The 23389-nt window shown below is 39.4% G+C and overlaps 1 protein-coding gene across 3 annotated transcripts in view; it reads left to right on the forward strand.

Annotated features, from left to right (window-relative positions):
• TBC1D14 (TBC1 domain family member 14) overlaps positions 1 to 22011 on the forward strand; it is a 66701-nt gene extending 44690 nt beyond the window's left edge. For all 3 annotated transcript variants that reach the window (XM_085223522.1, XM_085223520.1, XM_085223521.1), the window contains 7 exons: positions 669 to 749; positions 1993 to 2087; positions 3153 to 3224; positions 4938 to 5066; positions 8000 to 8109; positions 15854 to 16112; positions 18769 to 22011. In XM_085223522.1, the coding sequence (XP_085079648.1) occupies positions 669 to 749; positions 1993 to 2087; positions 3153 to 3224; positions 4938 to 5066; positions 8000 to 8109; positions 15854 to 16112; positions 18769 to 18834 (812 nt within the window). In that variant the 3' untranslated portion in view covers positions 18835 to 22011. The remainder of the gene's footprint in view (positions 1 to 668; positions 750 to 1992; positions 2088 to 3152; positions 3225 to 4937; positions 5067 to 7999; positions 8110 to 15853; positions 16113 to 18768) is intronic.
• Positions 22012 to 23389: the final 1378 nt, after the last annotated feature.

Consider the following 23389-nt stretch of genomic DNA (forward strand, 5'->3'; position numbering starts at 1 on the left):
TGCTTTAATGTTACACAGAAATGGTCAGAACTACTCAAGATTTTTTACTTACTTTCTTTTTTTTCATATTAGAATTGCTACTCATGTTGTAATGCCCGTGAGTATGCAGTCTCTCCATTTAGAGCAAGAAGTTAGGGCTTATGAGATTGAAAGACTTCCAGGGAAACTAGTCCATCTGCTTATATATATGTTTATGAAAACAGAAGTAGTGTGCTACTTCACTCAACAGCAGAACAGTTTTGAAAGAGCAATTAATTCCAGTATGGAAAGACAGTAGACTGCCTGTACTCTTGCTAGTATTGTGCTGCTTTTCTGTGTTTGGTTCAGTTACCTCTGGTTTAGTTCTTGCCTTGAATTTGGTAGTTTTATCCTAGCCATCTGTTCAGACTGTAACTTTGAATGTCAGTGCTCTGTAAGAAAAAAATAATTGCTTGAACATAGAATGCAATTTCTGCCTTGATTGCCTTTCCCTCTTTCTCGATCTTAAATTACAGGTCAGTGGAACGGGTCTTTCAGAACCAGAATCAAAAATTCAATTAGTATCTCACATGTACTGCTGTTTGTGTGCTTGGAGCTGCATTGCTCACATGGTACATGGTTGGTACTTGACAGTAAGCAGATGTGTATTCAAATAACAGCTTTGATTTTCTCTACTCTTTTTTTTCCAGAACTGTATGATATTTGTCTGGCTCGTGCCAAAGAGAAATGGCGATCACGTAGCACGGTAGGGGCTGAGGTAGAATGTGAAGGTATGTTTTCTTCTGGTCAATAACCTGTGCTGTGCTACAAAATAAAAGATTTGGTTAAATTGTTCCTTAAGGTAAGATTAAAAAAGAAAAAAGAAAAAAAAAAAAGCTGTAGAGATGAATTTGATTTAAAAACAAACAAACAAAAAAAAGACCTTTTTTGTGGAAGAAAGAGCTGCATTCTTTCTTTTAATGAATCTTTTGTCTCTTACATGCCTTGCTTGTTCTGTTTTTGTTTGAAATATTTCTCTAGCTACAGTTATGAATTGATACCTAATTTATAGGAAAACTAGGAACATTTAGGAGGTTCTAATTTGAACTGAAACACAAATATTTTGCTGCCTCTGCAGTTTTGCAATTGAAACTCAAATCATAGCAGAAAGTTAAACTTTAGTTCCTTAGTGCGGCTTTGGGTCCATCTCCTGGGCATGTTTCAGAGAGAAGCAATTTATTTTTGCATATGAAGTGGTTTGAGATTTGCTAATTGATGAGAGGAGTTGTATTTTTGAAAGTAGTACACTACTGCTTGAAATTTGTCTTTGGTAAATAATTACACTGAGCAGAAAAAGGAGAACATACGTACTGCTGGTGTTTATCCACAGAAAAGCATGGTTAGTTGGAAACCCCCAACTTTGTTTTCTTAAGATGCAATTTCCTGCATCTTAATTATGATGACATTGGATACATTTCCAGCTTTCTCTTGCATTTTATTTTCTGGAATGTGTATCTTCGTACGGTTGTTATAAATTATTGCTGTTTGCTAGTGACAAGTCTTATTTTTTCACTACTCCAGAAGTGACAATAGGTAGTTCCCAACTATATTTAACCAGGACAAATGAAATAGAACTGAAGTTTTTGGGTGTCGGATGCTTTAGGATTTTACTTTCAGTGAGATCTGTTTCAGTTTTGGACCATGATCTGTAACAACATATACAAAGAGTAAGTATGATTTTGGAATGTGAGCCAACAGTAGAAGAAATAGGAGACATCTGTTCTATAGTTCTTTAGATCTTCTCTCACCAGAAGCTCTCCACAGAGATGACTACATAAAGAACTATTGGAAGCCTTGTTTGAAAGCCATCAGGCTTGTGTGTCTATTAGTTTGTCAAAGGATGCCAGTGAAATTTCTGGCATGTTTTGCCTTGCCTCCCTCTCTTTCTTTCTACCCCTGATTTCATAACAGTTGTGGGGGGGAAAAGGTGTGCACTGATGCATGTAATAAGAGCAGTAACTTTGGCTTTTGTAGATGCTGGATTTTCTACAGCTGACAGAGAAGCAAGTTTGGAGTTAATAAAACTGGATATCTCAAGAACGTTTCCTAATCTCTGTATATTCCAACAGGTAAGCAGTGTTAACATTCAACTTGTCTTCTCTTGAGAAAATAAGTTTATGTGATCTTACATGCCCCCTGGTTGAAACAGTCTGCTACAAAAAAAGGAGTAGACATCTTGAGAGAAGAAGTTCTTACAAATTTGGGAAATTTAGAAAAAACTAACCTTGAGATACTGTATGTTTGGAAGAGACAAAAAACCAATCTGTTAGCTAACCATTGTGTTTGGGTTCATAGAGCCCAGTTCATGCTGGTTTCTGTCCAAGTGATACAGGTTAGTGTTTCCAAGTCAATGAATCAGCACAGCTGCATTGCAAATGCATGGGAACTGAAAAAGCAAAGCTCAGGCAGGAAAGATTGGATTTTTGTTTGTTTGTTTGTTTGTTTGTTTGTTTGTTTATTCCATAAAAGACCAGTGTCACTTGCATGCTTTTGGTATGCTTTAGTGACTTGTTTTAAGCAAATATTTTGTCCTTCTATAAAAATCTTTAACGTCTCCGTTAAAAAAAGTTTGGATTGTGATGAACCAACATTTTTGGGTAAAAAACATCTCCCTTTAGAAATTCTCAGCCAGTTATAATTGGTGTAAGCTATGACAGCTGTTAATAGGCAACAGCATGAAATTCTTTTCAGCTATAGAGTCATTGATATGCTTGATATGCTGTCCGTGCGTGTTATAGCATATTGTTGTTCTAACTGTTCTCTTCATGATTGCATTCTGCCTCTAATCTGATAGACAATTAAGAAGTTCTCATTAGTGTTCTGCTTTCTTGGCACAATTATCAAAATGCTGCTAAGCTGTAATGAATCTCTTAGGCTTACATTTGTCTTGTATAAGGATTTCGTATATAACTGATATAATTGTGCATCTATAATACATGTGGTATATGCAGTTGTTACAAGCTTCTAAGGTTAAAAGATTTGGGGATGTTCAGAGCTGCTTTGGGGAACGTGAATAAAATAATATGAGTAATAATGAATTATCAGAAGTAATACAAACTGTCAGTAACATTGAAGAGTTTTTAATGTGTTTGCAATGTACTTAGATATGTTGTCTTGCTTTTGTTAAATTATAGGGTGGTCCTTACCATGACACATTGCACAGTATTTTAGGAGCCTATACTTGTTACAGACCTGATGTAGGATATGTAAGTGAACTTTTCATCTGGGAAAGGGGGGAGAGTGAGGGGGAGGGAGAATTCTTTAACAGGCCTTCATAGACAAGTATTAAGCTATTTCGTGACTAATTGTGGGGTTTCTGTTTGCTTATATTCCAACACACGCTTGAGAAGTGTGTCTCATGTAATTGTTCTGTTGCTAAATTTAAGCTTTTTAACAGTTTAAGTCATTGGAAAAGTCAAAAGTACATATTTTTAGTACTTGAAAATTGGAGTTGAAAGAGAAGATGTAGTTAATGGATCCTTTGAAGTACATGCTGTTCTGCTGTTCTTAATGTCAGTGTTACTGAGATTGTTCTGTTGTATTGTTTGTTACTCCTCTTTATATACATTTCTGCACCTTAGCATAGTGAGCTATTTACAGTCTGTAACGGCCTATAAAGCAGCATCAATCCAGGCAGTGTGAGCTCCCTAAAAGTATTGGGAGTGATTATGAAAGGACAGAGTGGATTCCACATTCTTTATTGAGTCTGGAGAAAGGAGAAAAAAAAAAAAAAAGAAAGAAAGAAAAAAAAGAGCATACAACAAAAACCAATGCCAAAAGCAGAGCAAAGGTGTACATAGGAGCTTGTTCTTTATTTGGCAGCAATTGTTTTACAGAAGGCTGGTGTAGGTAGATGCCATTCCTGTTTTCTGAGTAGCACTGGCTACTTGGCAAAAAACTTCTGAACATGATTGTTAGGGTGCTAGAAAAAGGGGAGATCAGATGATGTGCTTCATTTGGCATGGAAGCTGTTGTGTGAGGAGGGGGAGCTTGTTCCTCTGGTTTGCAGGAAGGATTGTCACATCTTGATCCATGTGACACAGTGATGGCAGCACTGCACGCTTTGAGCGAGCAGTCTTTGGCTAGGTTCATTGTCAGCTCCATAATATGCTTTGTGGAAAATGCAGCAGTATCATGAGCTTATGCTGAGTGAAATGTGTGTAAAGGCATCTCTCCATAACTGACCAGCTAATGATTGAAAAAGGAACGGGTTTAGTCTCTAGAGTCCTAGTCTAGTCTGGATTTCCACAAATCAGAATACATTGATCTCATCGCTAGGAGAAGAGGGATCAGAACAAATCTTCATTCTGTTCTTCAGGAAAAAATCTTTATTCCGTGTGTTTGAAATGGCAGTCATCTTGGCATTCCTTAGGATTGTGCTTGGAATCTTTGAAAGGAGGGGAATCAACTCTTTGGATGAATAGATAATGGCAGGACAAGGGGAAATGGTTTTAAGTTGAGGGAGGGAAGATTTAGGTTGGATATCAGGGGGAAGCTCTTTACAGAGAGAGTGGTGAGGTGCTGGAACAGGCTGCCCAGAGAGGTTGTGGATGCACCGTCCCTGGAGGTGTTGAAGGCCAGGTTGGATGGGGCCCTGGGCAGCCTGGTCTAGTGTTGAATGTGGAGGTTGGTGGCCCTGCGTGTGGCAGGGGGGTTGGAGATTCTTGATCCTTGAGGTCCCTTCCAGCCCAAGCCATTCTTTGATTCTGTGAGGCAACATGGGGATTGTTAGCTTCCATGCTCTCAACATTCAATACCAAATGGTTACATGGTTTAAAAAATCTTCCCTTTCTGAAAGTTTAGCAAAATTCAACGGTGCAGTGAGTGCATTGAACAATAGTGATTGTGAGGGCAAAATGTGGCAGTGTTCTTGAAGGAATGCAGTTCTTGCTGAATGGTAACACTTCTCCTTTCTTCAGGTACAGGGCATGTCTTTCATAGCAGCAGTACTGATCTTGAACTTGGATACTGCAGATGCCTTCATTGCTTTTTCTAACCTTTTAAATAAGCCCTGTCAAATGGCGTTTTTCCGTGTGGACCATGGCCTTGTAAGTATGCACTAAAACTGTAGTCTACATGTTGAAGGTAAAGTTTTAAAATAAAATCGTACCCTCAGTAGCCTGGAACATGTCAGAATTAACTTCAATGCAACGTACTTGTTTAAAAAGAATGGAAAATTAGCACAGACACACGTACACACCCCCTCAAAAAACAACCAGCAAACAAAACCAAATACCAAACTGGGAGGTTTGAAGATACGAATGAAGTTGTTCTGCTGATGAGTATCTTACGATTCTCAGGGAATAATCATGAGAATATTATTCTAAGTGTGTTTCCATTTGAGCTGAAAGATGAAAACAGCATTCAGACGTGGTTTGAAGGTACTTTTTATCCCAAGCTAATATGCTGCTAAAAATAGTCTGTTGAAGGAAAAGCTGTTTCCCATCCCTTACTCTCTGGCAGTTTCTTTAAAGATGGCACTGGGGAATCAGATGAGCAGACAGTCCCCCCATCTGCCCCTTGACAATGTTCAGTGAAAGTTGGGTGGCTAAATCTCTTAATTGTCTGACATTCCTTGTTAGTATATACAGAGGGAGGGCTGCTTGTGTACCATCACAAAATAAGACTCATCTCCTGAAGTACTTCTTAATTTATTCGATTTTCAAAAAATAAATGGCGTTCTGCATTTCCTTCTCACTTAGTTACCATCTGACACTATAAAAATAGGATCTTGCTTCTCAAGTGTTGAAATGGGGAAAACAAATCATGGAAGTGGCTTACATCAGCAGTGACCACTTGTGTTTCTTAAACAGTAGGACACTAGGAATCCTATCAGCATTTTCTATTGAAAAACCAGTACGTAATTTCTTGTTAAAGCTTCTGAATCTCATCACTTGTAAATGCCCTTGGGGGAATCTTTTAACAGCATTGCTACCAGCAGTATCAGTCATCTCTATTACTTGAAAAAGGAGGATGTGCTTACACATTCAGCATGTAAATACAGTTGTTCTGAAGATGGTGTCAGAGTTAAATTTGCTGGAATTAGATACTTACTAGCTGAAATAATGTTTCCTGGGAGTCTCTTGGATAGTGCCCATAAGGTGCTGCTATGTGAAAGAATATTAGCAATAATATTAGTGTTTTGTCCAATTACAAAGCCATGATTCACACTACAAAGAAAACTTCGTAGTTTAGAGACAAAGTAAGACAGTTTTGGTTTTTTGGGGTTCATATACTGATCTGATGTCTACCCTGAACACCTCTGTGTTTAAGTTCTGTAGCTCAGTAATGAAATGCTACTTTGTCTAAAATTAATAAAAAAGTAAAACCAATAGAAGAGTTACTCGTGGAAATTATAATAATATAATCTGTCCTGCTTGTTTTTGATTTCTTTTATTGGTTACAGTTTTATTACACTAGAATTTTTAATTATTACTAAGTGAGGTACCTTCTTGTATGTTGGTTTGGTCGAGATAAGCACCTGGACTGCTGTTGCATTTCTCAAAGCTACCTGCATTACCATCAGCAGATGTGATATAGCAGTTGTGTAAAATTCCTGCTATAAAGTATTTCAGAAATGGAGTAGGACTCTTACTGTGGTGTTGGCATGTAAACAGATCCCTTCCAATCCCTGACATGCTGTGATTCTGTCATTTTGAAAGTACGACTGTCTGTTGCGTTCCCTGCTTCCTCTTTATGATTGGAGATCTCACATGATGCTTGGTTTTCGTGCATTTAAAAATACATACTGGGAAGTTGTTTTAGCTGTACAGTTCACAAAAGTGGGTTTCTAGGTTTTTGGCTTCATGTTTATCATGAAGCTCTTTCTCAGTGACTAGTAGGTCAGAGATTTTACGTAACCTGTATGGTTTTTTTTTAGTATGCTGATCTCATATTGGCTTGTAAGCCTTAAAACTCTTACTGACTCAGTTTCTCTTTTGCTGTTGTTAATGAGGGTAGTCTGTCTGTCACTATATTCAGATGAAATAGGAAGAAAAATTTTTTAAGGACATGGTAAAAATGGGGAATTGCCTGTCATCCCTGTCAGGATTTCACACAGAGGACTCCTCCTTTACTATCATCACGTTCTGGGGGAGAAGTGTGCTGATAAAACTCACACTTCAAAGAAATCATAACTACTCTTTACTGCTTTAATCAGGATATTGAATTAAAAATACTGAGTCATTCAAGGACTTTGTTGAACTTCTCTTCATGCAGTATTAAGAGAATTGAGGTAGAAAAGCTAAAAAGCCTTTTCTTTTTAACTCTTAGTTGGATAGGAAGATTTTCCAACCCCTCTCTGTTACAAAATTTGCATTAAACATTCAATTTTTAAAATACCACAGAAGTCTTCACATTAAAAGCAGTTCAGTTAAGGGGGATAAGGTATCAGTTGGGAGTTGGAATCTGTTTTTCTCATCATAGGTGTTTTGTCCTGATCTTCAGCTCTTCTGTGTGACCTTTCTCTTTCCCTCTTTGCAATGGAAATGACTTATCTTGTGTTAAAATTTTACACAGTAGAAGCTTGGACATTATAATATGACTTATGATTGGAGCCAAATGAACTCTTATCTCTTGCTGTGGGCTATTAAATTGTTTCAGTTTGATAATTCATTTTTTAATCCATTGGATCTTGGATTGTACTCAATGTAATATTAGGTTATTGCCACGAACATAAAGCACCATTCCATTATCATAATTATTTTGAGTAATCAGCAAATAACTTCTCTCCTGCTGGTATTTTTCTTTTCAATGGAAGCTAGCCAAGACCCAAAACAATAATTATATTGTTTAATATGAGATCAATATATAGAACAGGTCTTTAACTTGCAGATGCTGTCTATTATGTAAATGATTAGTTCTACTGTATCATGTAATTTACATGATCCTCTTTTTGAAGAATGTTAATCCAACAACAGATAGTATATTTAAGCCCATTAATAATAAAACTAACTGCTTTTTCTCCCTATTGTTTTCCCAGATGTTGACTTATTTTGCTGCATTTGAAGTATTCTTTGAAGAAAATCTGCCAAAGCTATTTGCTCACTTCAAAAAAAATAACTTAACTCCAGATATCTATCTTATTGATTGGTAAGACATTGAAAGCATAATTACTAATTTGCATACTAGTTTATAGCTGCATGTCTATATTCCTAATGTAAGCTGGAGCTCTCTTAGTTTTAATATTTTTTTAAGGTAGAAGTTTTATCTTGTGTTCAGTAATTGAATTTATCAATCCAAATATTTCTTACAGTCTCCTGTGGTAAGCTTAATATTTGCTTAGCCTTTATTACTCCAGTGCTTTTGAGTTTGAAGCTTATTTTGCATAAAGCTGGATAACAGTGTTTATCCATATTTAGGACATATCTGAATTCGGAGAACATAAGGAAGGATGCAGTGAAGACATAGATGTGAGCAGTGCATTATTCCTATGTTATGTGGTCTCAGGTCCTGTGTAGAGGATTCTAGCACAGGTTGTTTAAAAACTGCACTTCAGTAGCATAAAGGCTTTAACGTGTTTCTAATTACTCCAGCCCTTAGCAGACAGTTAGTTACAATTCTTTTATTTTATGAGATTGCCTTTCTTCTTAGCTCTGTGTAATTTTAGCCTTTTTCCTTTGAGGGAGAAAAAAGTATGAATCTTATTTGCAGACCTGTCGAATTTCAGTGTATGAAGTATTCCAAATTGAGTGTTTGCATTTGTGCCCATTAGGCTTTGGTTTGGAGGCAGCTGAAATGTCTCTCCTCGGCCAGCAAGGCTTCATTGTCAATTTTGGAATGATATGAAATCTTTTTCATGAAAATTGGCTTGCCTTTGAATTGTTGGAATCTTCTTCTGTTCTCAAGTATTTGACTGAATAGTTTTAGTTAAAGATGAAACTCCCAGCAGCAGCTTTGTGGATTCTGTTTTTTTTTCCTAGATTCATAAGCTGTTATTTCAGAAAACAGTCTGTATCTTAATCCAGTTCTGTCTGAACAAGCTCTCAGTACCTGATGATCTTTCAAAGCTTACTGTTAGTGCTGAGCATGTGGCTGATCCGTTGGACCAGAAATCCATTTCAAGTTGTTCTGTCCAGTCTAACAGCTAGAAGTTTCAATAGGTGAACTTTCACTGGATCATGGGATTGCTGAGATATTGAGGATTTTATGAGAGACAGCGGTGATAACCTTGCTAAAATCATTGTAAACTTTATCCACTGCTTTTCACTCATCCACCAAGTCAGTCATGTCATCGTAAGAGGCTATCAGGTTGTTCAGACGTTACTTTGCCTTCAGAGATTCTTTCTGACTTCTCCCTATCACTTTGGGAGGTGATTGTGAGTGGCCTCACAGTGATGGGCTTGGGTTAACCTGATGAGGTTTAACACAGCAAAGTGCAGAGTTTTGCACTTGGGCCATAGGAATCCCAGCCATCCATACAGACTGGAAGGAGCAGTCCTTGAGAGCAGTCCTGCAGAGAAAGGCCTAGGGGGTCTTGATAGATGAAAAACTTAACATGAGCCAGCAGTGTGCCCTTGCAGCTCGGAAAGCAAATGGTATCCTGGGCTCCATCAGAAGAGGGGTGGCCAGCAGGGACAGGGAGGTGATTGTGCCCCTCTACTCTGCTCTTGTGAGGCCCCATCTGGAGTACTGTGTCCAGGTCTGAGCCCCCAGTACAAGAAGGACAGGGGGTTGTTGGAGAGGGTCCAGAGGAAAGCCACAAAGATGATCAGAGGACTGGAGCACCTCCCCTATGAAGACAGGCTGAGGGAGCTGGGCTTGTTCAGCCTGGAGAAAAGAAGGCTGCGGGGTGACCTCATTGCAGCCTTTCAGTACCTAAAGGGAGCCTGCAAACAGGAGGAGAATCAACTCTTTGAAAGGGCTGATAACTGCAGGACAAGGGGAAATGGTTTTAAGCTGAGGGAGGGAAGATTTAGGTTGGGTGTCAGGGGGAAGCTCTTTATAGAGAGAGTGGTGAGGTGCTGGAACAGGCTGCCCAGAGAGGTTGTGGATGCCCCGTCCCTGGAGGTGTTGAAGGCCAGATTGGATGGGGCTCTGGGCAGCCTGGTCTAGTGTTGAATGTGGAGGTTGGTGGCCCTGCATGTGGCAGGGGGGTTGGAGATTCATGATCCTTGAGATCCCTTCCAACCCGGGCCATTCTTCGATTCTGTGTGATACCAGGCAGTTTCATCAGCACTCACAAGTTCCTTGATTTGCATGTGCCTCTTGCACAGAGAATGCTGTTAGTGGATTTTGTTTAATTTTTGCAGTTACACTGGCATTAAATTTTAACGCAAATTGAATAGAGAAATGAGAAGTGTGATGGTTGGCTCATTTCTCCCAACGTTTGTGGATGCTGTCAGTTCTTTTATGACTGAATGCTGGATCTCTTTAAATGCACAGCAGGAAAATGCCAGAATAACACTGGAATAGGATAGAAGTAAAGGAAGAGGGCAAGGGCTGGCACATCCAGTGACAAGAGGAGAGATGTTGAAATTATATTAAGCGTCAGGAATGAGGACTACTTGCATAGTCCTGAGAAATCCTTTATTAAATTTCCTCACATTTGCCTTCAGCTAGACAGCTTGTCCCACTACAGCGTTAGTTTTGTTAGACAGTAGGGTTGGTATTCAGCTGTGTGGGGTTTTGGTATAATACTGTTCTCCAGAGGTGGTAACCACGTGGGAAAGTAGTGAAACACTCTGGAAACCAAGAAGTGCAGTGCTGCCCCCTCCCCAGCTTTGGCAAAACACTGCGTGATGTCGTGATATGGAATACCATGGAAAACCATGACAGTTACTTAAATACATGTGTACATGTGTTTATATATATGTATATGTGTGTTTGCATATGTGTTTATGCATATATGTGTATATATGTTTCTTTCGATGCCATAGGAAGCAGATTTAGATTTGTTTTTTTTAATGTCCACTTTAAACTTAATTCTCTTTAAGTTTATATCTGCTGTCCTTCCATAGAAATTAATAGAGAACTAGGCAGAAGGTACTTCAAAAAAAATATGAAGGAAAATCAGGTTGTTCTTGCAAGTGAGGGCTTCAGAAAATTTTGTTGAGAATGTTGCCTGTGGCTCCTGGGTGACTGCCAGTTTGAGAGTGAATTTGCTGTAGTACTGATAGCACTGGGGAAAACAAAACTATTTCTGGAAAAACAAAGATGAAGTTTCAATTAGGTTTCAAGTCTGAGAAGAATACGGTGAAGGGATGCTTTTACAATTCTGAACCCCGCGAATTCTCTGACTAGACAGACCTTTTGGTTGTGGGTAGAAATCTCTGTGAAACAGTCTTGCCCTGTCAACATTACTTTTATTTAAATGCACATTTGTCTTGAGCTCCAGAGGGATGCCTGCTGCTATTCTGGTGGCTGGCATGGTTACTGTGCAGGCATGTATGCAGTAAATCTCAGCTGGTGCCAGCTGCAGGAGGACTCCAGTGGCCAGTGCTGTGCAGACCAGTTGCTGGGAAACCTTCATGCTCCTGCTGCGGTTACAGTGGAATCAGCGTGTCTTCTTTGTGCTGCTTCATGCTACCAGTGCTACAGGAAGTGGCAATACAATTGTTAGACTTGCATCATTTGTTGATGCATATGTTCCAAGAAAAAGCAGTTCTGTGCATAAAGGTGGGACCAGCTATACAAGCAATGTAATATTGCGTTGGGTTTTCTTGGGGCTGGTGGAGGATTTTGGGAGCAGAACTCCATGCTGTCTGTCACAGGCAGACATTGAGGACTTAAAAATTTAATTACAAGGTGCAGCAGTATTACCAGCAATGGCTACCTGCCCCAGGTAAGGCTTCCCTTTACAAAGAACACGAGCTTCAAGCTCAAATTTGGTTCTAGTATAAATTTCAGAAGCTAGGCAGGCTTTTAGTTTTTTGAAGAATGCAAAGAGAACCAAAAGTGCAAAGGCTGTAAAGAGCAATGCACAATCAGGTTCAAGAATGCAGAGGAAATCAAGTGTGCGAAGGCTGTAAAGAGCAGTGTGCAATCATGTTCACAGGGAGCAGAGGGAAAATTGTGTGCCTCAGTAGCCCAGTTTTGGCCACTCAGCACTGTCAGCTGATGTACTGCAGGCTCTTCTGAGCAGAGCAGAATGTGGATTTACAAAGGACACACGCTGTCCATTTATGGCCTGCTGTTGCTGTACAAGTACCTCTTCATCCCTACTAAGAAAAATGATTTTGGCAATAATTACAGCCCGGGGCTTTGTTTGTACTGATGGATTGATCAGTGGTTCTTTAATACTGCATTGACTGTGATCGTGCTCTTTGAGCACTGACTTTCTCTTGATGCTGTTTGCTTATTATGACAGAGGGCCAGGACAGTTTGTTTGTGCAAATGTTTGTTGTGGGCACTTCAGTGAAATATTTATAGGCTTTGCTGTCTGTGACATCAGGAAAAGCACAGCCCATGTCATGCCATTAACACCTCATCCCTCAAAAGTGAAGTTCAGTATTATGCTTTAAATGCATGCCTCCATTTCAGAGAAAAAATAGATCAGAAACTCAGACAGTAATTCAGTCCAAAGATCACTTGTGACGTTCTGTTTTTCCTAAATTTGGGGTAGTTGTTACCAGACTCCAAAAAACCAGTCGCTGCAGGGTAAGGTGAAATACTGCATTGCCATGTAGTATTCCTGAGTGAGAGAACATGGCTTGTTGGGCGCTTCTGACCTGATGAAATTGCTCAGAAGCTACCACAGTATTTGTATCAGCACATTTTAGAATGCAGTCAGTTTTGCTAAGTTGCTCTGTTGCAGTCAGCATTGTGTTCTATGTAGGGTTTTTTTCCCTTATTAGAAACAAAATAAATGCTTCTACTTTCTTCAGCTGTAATGATTAAAAAATTGTGCCAAATTAGCTGTTAATAGCAGTCTTATTGCAATAACTCTAAAGATACCAGTGAGAATAGAGCTGCCACTGTGCAGGAGTATGCAAGAAGTAATGCGGCAGACACTTAGAAGGGTGCAGGTTTGTCTCAAAGCAGATATAGAGGAATTGTTACAAAATGTAGCAGTGATAAAGGAGTACCAGGATAAAGTGAAAGGATCTTAAAGTAAGTTCAAAAGCTGAATTAATTCAGCGATTTCCACAACTGAACTGAGAAGTTGCAGAGGGACTCTTGTGTAAAAAAGTCGTGGCGAAAGAATGGGTGGTAGAAGAATATATAAAATCTGAGTGGTGTCATCATCGCTGTGCAGGAGTTGTCAATCCAAAATCTGGCATACCTGCCCTCAGCACAATTTTTATGAAGACAATTTATGAAAATAAAAGAGGAGGAAAACAAAACAGAGCCATGAAAATCAAATCATGGTAACAGTGCTTTCTTGGTAAGCAAGGCTCTGGTCATATGCTTTTCCTGTCTCAAACATATCAAGATTTTATGCATCTGCTTCAAAGTACGTGTGTCCTAGGTGGGTCTGGAAGGAGCAGGAGTGTGTATCTGGTATTTCTTTCAGAGAGCAGCCAGAAACCTTTGTTTCTGTTTCTCTGACACTGGACATCTCTGTGAGCTGCTGTCTGCACCTGGCTGGGAGTCGTAGTAAGCTGAAAGAGCTTCAGGCAGAGACTCATCCTGCTCTCCAGTGCCAACAGATCACATCCAAGTCGTGTGCTGGCGTTGCTGAGAGCTGCTGCAGCTGCCTTATGGCTGTCATAAATTTCTGCTGGGTTTCAGAGCAGTAGCTCAGATGTGTAATAAAAATGTCTTCCAGTAGGAAATGTTTTCAGAGAGCAAATGCTGTATCAGTTCTTAGAAATGACTCCTCCTGTTGTACCACTGCTTATTCTGGGAGGCCCGATTTCCATTTCTTAGGGCTTGATGCATTTGGTTTTATGCTGGTGTTAATGAAAGTTAATTGACTAGTGAAATTCTTGCAAATTGCACTTCCTTGTGAATTATGAAGAGATCAGTGTCAAATCCCTTGTTTGAAGTGACACCTTTTTTATCCAAGTAAATCTTTTCCTACAGAAAGTAGCGTTCTAATAAATAGGTGTGACTGTTTTTTCTGACAGTTAATTTTCTGCATAGTTGCAGATTTAACGCACGTGGGTTATTCAGGTTAGGTCTGATTCATGACAGGATAATAGCTTCTGGGGATAAAATGGAGCAAAATTAGGCATTGTTGCTTATCTTTAACCAGTGCCAATTACTGGCTGGGAGTTTGCCTGCTGTTTGGCGACCAGGAAAGCACTCTGCTGAATTGCTTCCTATTACACTGCTCCTTTTAAATGGAAAACCCATTGCTGTTTCCTGTACATGTGTATGTGTGCATACAAGTCCTAATTCTGCTGCGTAAGTATTCTGTAATGAGATGTTGTTACATGGCATTGCGACTGTACAAGAGTGTTGGAAGAATATACAAGTTCTGCATGTCAGTCAGTAACCCAAATAAGGGTTGCTGCTATTTTTTTAGATATATAATAATATATTGTGTAATATGGCCAGTAGTATTTTTTTTCATTCCAGACTCTACCACATTATTATATAATACGCTAGCTTTTTGGTGAGCAGAATTTTAATATTGTCCCACTTTTTATTAAAAAAAAAAAAAAAATCATCTGAATTTGTGCAAGTGACTTAATCTGGTCTTGCAGCTTGTAAAGTGGGATATTGCCCAGTTTTCCCAATGCGTGCTAAGAAAAGCTTGCTAATTATGACACATCATTCCAATAACCTTAAGTAAAAAAGATACTTAGAAAACCTTTGATTATTAGAATTTACTGGCAAAATATGTTAATTTGTATTTTATGTCTCTCTGTATATCTATTCAGCATCATTTTTTTTTTAATGAAAATTGGAATATCTTGAATAGAAAATTGGAAAGGGTGGGGAGTAAAGAGCTACTGTTAGATTTAGCATCCTTATATATAAATGTTATGTTCATATGGGAAGGTTTGATTTACATCTGAGATTTTACTGACCTCTGCTGGAGAAGGAATTATTTGCAGTTTTACAGTGACAGAAGATGTGATATATCTGTGGAGTAATACTCTTTTTAAATTTTCAAAGAGAAAGATTATTGTGACTCTTTTCCCGTGCATGCTGTCACTTGATTCCAGTAAGTGTAACAGTTGGCACTTTTTGAGGTTATGATGTTGTACTGTTATGTCTTTGTTAGGGTCAGGGAAGGAAAAGAGAGTACCTTTGCCTTCCTTGCTGCTGAGGCATCAGTGGTTTGATGAAGGAGGAATTGTTCTCTTGGCAGTTACCAAAATGTGCTTTTAGCTACATTTAGCCATTGCTGTTGCCTTTGCTGTTTGGAGATCACATCTGTCTCAAGAGTATTATCACAGCTACCTGCTCATTCTTTCTGGAAATCTTGCCTGTCTTGCTCAACTCACTAGAGACCAAGCTGATCTTTCAAAACTCACTCTATTTTTGCTTTGCCAGTGAATCCAGTCTTGGACACTGAAGTAATCTTCATCTTCTCTTCATCTAAATCACAGAATCCCTTTTTAGTACGTCTTAAGATTCAGCTTTTTGTGTCCTCGCAGCTAAAACTACATGAATCTTCAGTTCTAAAGTGATGATTGATTTTTCTTTAATCATACTTGTGTCCAGGGCATGCCCATCAAAAAATCATATATATTTTTCTTATGGTGTGAATTAAAAAAAAATGAACCTGGAAAATGCTATAACTGTTATACCAGCGTAGCACAGTTTTGTATTATTGCACATATTGCTATGCTGCAAACAATAGGAATACTTCTGAAATACAAAGGAGCTATTCAAATTAACACATTTGAGAAACCTCAGTAATGAGTAGTCTGTGTACTTCTCTGTGGATCCATACATTTTTCTTGTGCAGTAACTCAGAAAATGTTACTCTGTTTTTCAGGATATTCACATTGTACAGCAAGTCTTTGCCACTAGACTTGGCGTGTCGTGTCTGGGATGTGTTCTGCCGGGATGGAGAAGAGTTCTTATTTCGTACAGCCCTGGGAATATTAAAACTTTTTGAAGATATTTTGACCAAAATGGATTTCATTCATATAGCCCAGTTTTTAACAAAGCTACCAGAAGACTTACCTTCAGAAGAATTATTTTCATCTATTGCTGCCATTCAGATGCAAAGTAGAAACAAAAAGTGGGCTCAGGTAAAGAGAGTGTTGATCTTTGATTAACAGATGAATGTGCTGTACCTGTGAAGAATGGTGTTTGGCATCTAGGAGAATACTTTAGCAGACACGGGATATGTAGGGCGACTTAGCTCGCTTTGTGTGTTTAGTATAGAAGTACCTCCAGACAGCAGACTTTGTTGCTGAACTGTGGAGCAAATAGATCTTAGGTTTAGCTCACTGTAGGGTCAGTATTGGCTGATATCTTACCTACCTCATTGACTTCTGCACCAGCTGCCTTTCTTCACTACGTATCTCCGTTACTGAGTAAGTTTCCATAAAGAAGGCCTCTTCCCTCTCTAGCCTGTCATCTTTTTCTAGGTCAGTGGTGGGTAGAGGCTATGAGTTTACTTGCATCCCATACATACTAAGAGCTGAGGTGCCACTGTTGGAACTAACATAGAATCAGTACCAAGAGAAAAGAGTGTATGGGATTTTGTTTCCTTTTTCTAAGATGCTGACTATGGTAGTCTCTACCTTTGTTCAGTCTGTACAAAGTTCACGAGATGAGTTTGGACTCAAAGTCCTGAATTTTGCTTTTTTGAGGAGCAGGCTTTTGGTAGTGTGCAGGTAATGTGAAAAAGCACAGTATGTTGAAAAAATCCTTCAGCAGTTGCAGTACTCCTTAGCAAGATAATTCTTTTTGACTGAGACGATTACAGTAGAAACTAGATACTATACTGTAGTATCCATTTGTGTTTTGTAGAGAGATACTGTAGTATCCATTTGTGTTTTGTAGAGAGATGCTTTTTTAAATTAGCAAAAGGAATGCTAAGTGTGATGGATGCACAGCATGAGGTAAACTCTGAGGTGGACTGAGCAATGGCTCTACTTTCCAGAGAATGCCAAATGCTCTTCAGCTTAGAAAAAAAGTTAATTTTGTCTCATCTTTAGCATCGACTTGTTTGGTAACTGTACTGCATAAGTAAGCAGCATACTTTGAGCTACAATAACTTTGCAGGACTATATACGACTGTGTAGAACTAAGAAGTCACGTTGCAGCAGTAGATATAATCAGTACTCAGAAAAGCACTCTGAACCTTTTGCCTTGCTGTACTGTGGTAATTACGGGGCTGATATCCTGTGGGTCACATTCTGGAATGGTGCTGTCTAGAGATTATGTATGAGGGACCACATCTAAAACGTTCCGAGTTGCTGATTAGTCTGGTTCCCAAAATCCTGGTTCCCTCATCAGACAGGTTGGTGGTATTTTCCATCTTACTCCATTTTCTGTAGGTCGCTCTGACAGTCTGATCAAGAACCTAAAGACTGAAAGATGCGTAACTAAATTACAACCACGGCACTTCTGATGACAGGAAGCGTGGTTAACACAATGTCATAAAATCATAGAATGGTTTGAGTTGGAAAGGACACTAAGGATCATCAAATTCAAAACCCTCTGCCACAAGCAGGACCATCAACCTCCACAGTGTCCACGAGTTCTTTTTTTTTTTATCTGGAATTACCCACAAAAAACAGCAGGTTTTTGTGCCAGTACGTTCTTAGCCTGAAATTTGAGTGACAGTTGTTACTGTCACTGCTTTGTCATCAGCAGCAGAGAAAAAGAGATAGTAGAACAGATTTAGCTGTTGTCCTAGCATTTCTGCAATTTCAAGCTCTCTCTTAGCAGCCTTGAGGTATTCGTGAAATGCTTTTCTGGGCCAGATTTTGGTGTCATTCTCAGATTTGTTGAAAAGGCTGACTTTTTTCCATGAAGGATATTGTTACTATGGCACAACAAAATCTCATAAACTTGCTGTAGTTTCTCCAATTCCAGGACTCTTTGAACAGCCAGCCAGCTAGCAGCAGCTCTGTTCATACCTGGATTGAACACCCTTGTTGTGATAATGTGGGTGATTTTGCTTTTGAAGAACAGGCAGTGTCATGTGATTGCCATATGAGTGATTTAGATTTAGTTAATTCTGTTGGGCAGAAGCTTGTTTAAAATTGGTCGAAGTTGCAGATCCTTGAAAAGAAATGTCCCTAAGGGCATTCAGTTCCTGGACACTTCTTGGGGATGCTGCTGTACTTCAGTGAAGTGTAACCAGAAGGTAGAGAGTACATACTGCTTCAGCAGCATGAGAAAGTGGGTATCAGTGTGCCCTCTACCAAACAAAATTGTCCATCAGCCAGTGGAGAATGAAAGTTTTCCATCTGAAGACAAATGCTGATTTTAACGTAACACTGATGTAAACAGATCTAGGGCAGCAGCAGTGCTAGGCAAATCCCAGTCAGTACCATGGTAATAATTCTGAGCAGGCTGCTCACTTGCCATGGTTTTAGACAGTTTATTTATCCTAAGAATGATGACATCCCCTCGGGAAGCTGCTTTTAATTGTACCAGATATCTCTAATCTGGGTAAAAATCCCATATTCAGGCTTCAAAAATATGTGTGTGGAGGTTAACTGAGCTTAAACCTTTATTTAAATCAATTTGTATTTACTGTGCCATGAGGGCTTAAGGAAGAAGTCTTGTGCACTGGGAAAGGTTCTCAATTTAGATAAAGTAACTATATTTAATAGTTTAAAAAGTATTGCTCAAAGCATCTCAAAGAGGAAGGTCTTTGGACAACGGTTTATTGAGTCGCTTTTAAAATCTAATATCTTTTTCTCTGTCATTTCTGTACATGTCCAGATACTGGCTGCTCTGCAGAAGGATAACCGGGAAATGGAGAAGGGAAGTCCTTCACTTAAACATTAACTCTGGCTGCCTCCAGTGACACGCAGGAAAAGGATGTAAAGTGGCAAAAGTATTTGATATGTACGACCTGCAAATCAAAGCGTTACTTCAGAGTTCTGTTCAGTAGTCAGACAGCCTTAAAGGGGAGAGAGAGGAGGAAAAAAAAAAAGGGAAGGAAACTGGGAGAGTCACCTTTATAAGTGAAACCAAGGCGTAGCCTTAAACTTCTAGTGGAGCAAGTGCTTGCTGTGGACAGCAATACACATTCGTATGTTTGATGAGGGCAGTTAAACCAAACTATATTAAGATTTCTTTATTATTTCTCACTGATGTTTTATAATACCGGGCATTCAGCGATGTCAGTTGCTTTGAAAGCCATTCCCTAGTTCTGTTCTTAGGCAGGCTATACACTTCCCATGCCCACTAACTGGATCTGGATTTTAAATAACTGGTGCTGGAATTTAAATGATGTAAGGACCATTCTTTTAGAAATGCTTTTTGTTTTATAGGCCGTGGGTCCCATTTACCAAAGAAATCATGTAGACGTAGAACTACATTCCATTCTTTAAGAAAAAAGAGTCAAGAAAGTACACTTGGAAGAGAAATCACACTAGCAGTATAAAACCAATTATTCTTCAAGATGCCTTGGAAATCCACATTTCTGTCTGAGTATATATAGCTAAAGTTCCATTCATTTGGCTAGATGGCAAACTCAGCAGGAGTGGGTATAGTATTAAGCTGGCATTATTTCCCAGCTGTTCTCTTTTCCCCCGTTTCAACCCAGGGTCACATAGTACTAAATGGATGCTTCTGTGTCTCTTGTGGGGCAGTGCCATTTCAGGGCCTCGCCTCCCAGCTACTGGCTTCTGTGCCATCTGTCCAGTTGTGCTCATAAAACTGGGCTGAGCAGAAAAATTGAGAAATGGTTAAAAGGAATTTGTACAGCTGTTTTAAACCCAGCTCTGCTCACTGGCAAAACTGAGGAGGAAGGGTGTGGGGTAGAAGTTACATAAGCCATCATTGCTGCTGAAAAGAAAAGCCTGTGAGGAGCTCTTGAAGCTGCTGCTACCACAGTGGAAAAGCACGTGGAATTGAATTTGATTAAGTAACGAGGGAAAGAAGTTTACTGGGAAATATGCCAAATACTATCAGGACAAGTTCAGGCTGTCATTTCCTGGCATTTTATCCAGCCATGTGAGCAAGTTACAGAGAGAGCAGATGGCCATTGCTCAGTTGTTATACAGGTTAGATTCCCTCTGCATTCAGATGAATGTTGAACTGTAAAGCATTAGGTGCCTCTGGTTTACAAGAATGGTGAGTGTAGAGCATAAATTATGTTTTATAAATAATTATTACCACTGAAAAGGGAAACTAACTGTAACAATATTCATTAACTCTAAGCAGGAATTATTACTAAATCCTTTAGCTATAAGGCCATAGGCTTCCCAGAGTTTTTCATTCTGTTTTGTGCTGAGTTTTTGGCACTGATAGATGTTAAAAAAAAAAAGTTGCACACTGCTTAACTCAGCATACAGTGTAAGGACTGTGGGACACAATCAAATTACTGTCCTTTATTACAGACATTGTTTCTACAAGTGATACTTTGACTGTAATTTTATAAAGAGGGAAAGGAAGATTTCTTGGTAAGTCTTTTAAGATTCACAATCACTTTGGAATATATGTAATGCAAATGCAGCTTGCAAGTCTGTTACCTCGTTGGCCTTTTTTCCTGTCCACTCTGTGTACCTGGCATAATAGATGTGTTTTTTTCGGTTGGCCATCTGAATTTCTCCAGAAGACTTCTTTAAGTCATCACTTACTGAAAACAGACATCAGGATGCTGACATTGAAAACATATTAATTCTCCCAAGATTTGTGCGTGTGTATAGACTGGTACTTGCATGCCACGTTGCTTTGAAGTGCAATAGAAAGCTGGAAGGTCAGTAAGTACTTTTCCTAATACAATAGCAAATATGCCTTTTCATGAAGGGCATGAGAGGCCTAACATCTGCAACATTTGCACTGTGCTTTTAAATGATCTATTAAACACACAGACAACTCTCCCTGGTATACTTTGTAGGTGGTACCGTAACTGGCTTTGTGAGTTGGGTCTGCGTTGTAACTAGGTGCATATTTCTGTTCAAAGCAAGTTGTCAGTGTGGCTCACCTGTCTGGTTGGAATGCGTTCTTGAGCCACTGGGTATTTGTCTCAGCCATCTGCAGCCTGTTTTCTTCTCAAAAACACGTTGAATGTAACAGTGAAAATAGGCATAGTTGTGAGAAAAGGCCTGCTGCAACACTTGTGCACTGTTTGTTACTTGCAAATGTAATTATTTTGGTCTGTGATTCGATCTTTCTGTTCTTAGGAGATGTATATATTTTCTAGATGATTTCTTTGTGTATATAAGGTATGTTCTTTAATGAAGAAAAGCAATGCAATAAGGAGGAGCTTTGCACAGTTTATTTTCAAACAAAATGCATTTGGAAAAAAAAATGACCTGCCTAAAGATGCAATTGTTCCAACTTCTCAGTAACTTGATTTGAAGATTACACTTGAATTTTGATATGAACAGAGATGAGTTGTAGTGGTTTAGAATAACTTGCCACCAAGCTTCGTAAGTTTCTTGCGGCACACCAAATCTCTTCATTATTAAGGAAAGTTTCTGTAATCAATTCAGGGATTGCATAAAAAATTCTGACAGCGTTACTGTTCAGGTGCTCAAGGGTATCTGTAACATCATGCATGAGGTGTTCTCTCATTGAAGTGTCCCCATCACAGCAGACTTTTTTTTCTTCACGGGTTTAAGGAAAAAAAAATGCTGCAATACACCACAGGTTTGCCACTGTCACTGTACATACAGCGGATCAGAGAAACCAGAACATTGCCACCAGGTTTGGAATTTTGTACAACCCGCACTTTATTGCAAAGCCGTTTTGCAACTGCTGTCAGCAATCAGTCATCAACGTGTTTCATTCAGAAATTCAGTTTCATTTGGAAAGGTACCTTCTAACAGCTCATTTTTGAATGTTTTAAAAACTAGACACATAGAGAACTGTTGATACATCCTCTGTACATCATGTTTAAATTGTTTTTATGTAGTTATCTGTTGGTTTTGTTTAGATACGTGTATCAAACTGGAACTTTTTTCAACTGTAAATATATGGTTTTATTAAATAAAGTCATGTAAAGTTACCTTACTCACCTGCTGTCAGTGCAATTGAGAAACTGAAAGGTTAAGTATCTTCTTCTGCTGTTTGGTCTCCAGAAACGCTCAGCGAGTGTGGATGAATGTCAGTGGGTGCCATTTTTTCCATGTGGAGAAATTCAGTGACACACTTGCTTCATGCACACATGCTTTTTGTTGAGCAGCCTCTCTGCTGCTCATCATCCACTGTTATTTATTAAAACAGTTTTGTGGAACACCAGAAGGCTTCTCAACTTGTGCAGAAACCACCCTTGGATCGAGAGAAAATCTCACATCTGCTGACGTGGGTTGTGGTGGAAGTCCTGACTTACAGTGTCTTGGTCCACGAAGCATAATAAGTCGTTGGCACTCGTCTGTTTTCACAGTCCAGCAGCAGCCAGAGGTACATTTACTGTTGTATGTTGTGAATTGTGCAGTCTATTTTCATGAATAGAGATTGTGAGCTACTGGAGATACATTGCACTTAGTAGGACACAACTGTTTCTGTATTCATGACATCACCATCCCATGCCTGAGTCAGCAATGATGCTACTCTAGCAGCAGCAAGAGCTGCTCTTTTTGCCTCTTTTTCCATGAGCCGTGTGGGAATTTGAAGAATACACTGCTTTGAAAGTGGAAGCTGCTTCCTGTCTGCTAAAGCTGTCTGAGCTGTATGATCAGCCCTGTGTAACAGTTTCTCCCTCCCTCCCCCCTCTTTTCCTTGTTCTGCAATTCTGACGTGTCTTTGAACAGTGCAAAGGGGCTGAAGCTGTGGTTGGGTGATGCTACTCTGTACCTCATCACACACCACGTAGAGCCCGCTAAAAGGCGAGTCTTAAAACTCTAGTTTGGGATAGAAGTTTAATATATGTATTTGAAGTAGTAAACCTTTCATCTCGTACACTAACATAGCAGATTTTGCAGCCAGTTCTGTTGACAGAATGAGTGAGGGATTGAGTGCTTCTGTAGTAAGTTGGCTGTATGCAGGTCAGGTTTGCTGTGAATACCTCCTGTTCCTCCTCAGCCACATCTATGAATGCTAACCCCTAGAGTAAATTCTTCATCTCCTAGGACCTGTCCGGAAGGCACCTGTGGTGGTTGTACAGATGAAGTCGTTACTGAATTGTAAGAACCGGGAAGGGGGTTGCCAGAGTCAGGGTATGAATTAGAGCTCTGGGTGCTCTGCTTAAACGCTATTGCCATGGCCTCGCAGGACTCAGCGCTTGAGATGGTGTTCTAGAAGCGTAGGCTTTTGGCTGTGCTCTTCTTGTGCACTGTTTTTAATAGGAGATACGTGTAGGTGGCTTCGTTCAGAAATGGGTACAGTGATCTCCTAAGGCATCACACTGGTACGTCATACACAAGTCTTTTTCAGGAGCACACGTAATACC

The sequence above is a fragment of the Meleagris gallopavo genome, chromosome 4, assembly GCF_905368555.1.
Source record: "Meleagris gallopavo chromosome 4, MGAL_WU_HG_1.1, whole genome shotgun sequence".
NCBI classification, from domain to species: Eukaryota; Metazoa; Chordata; class Aves; order Galliformes; family Phasianidae; genus Meleagris; species Meleagris gallopavo.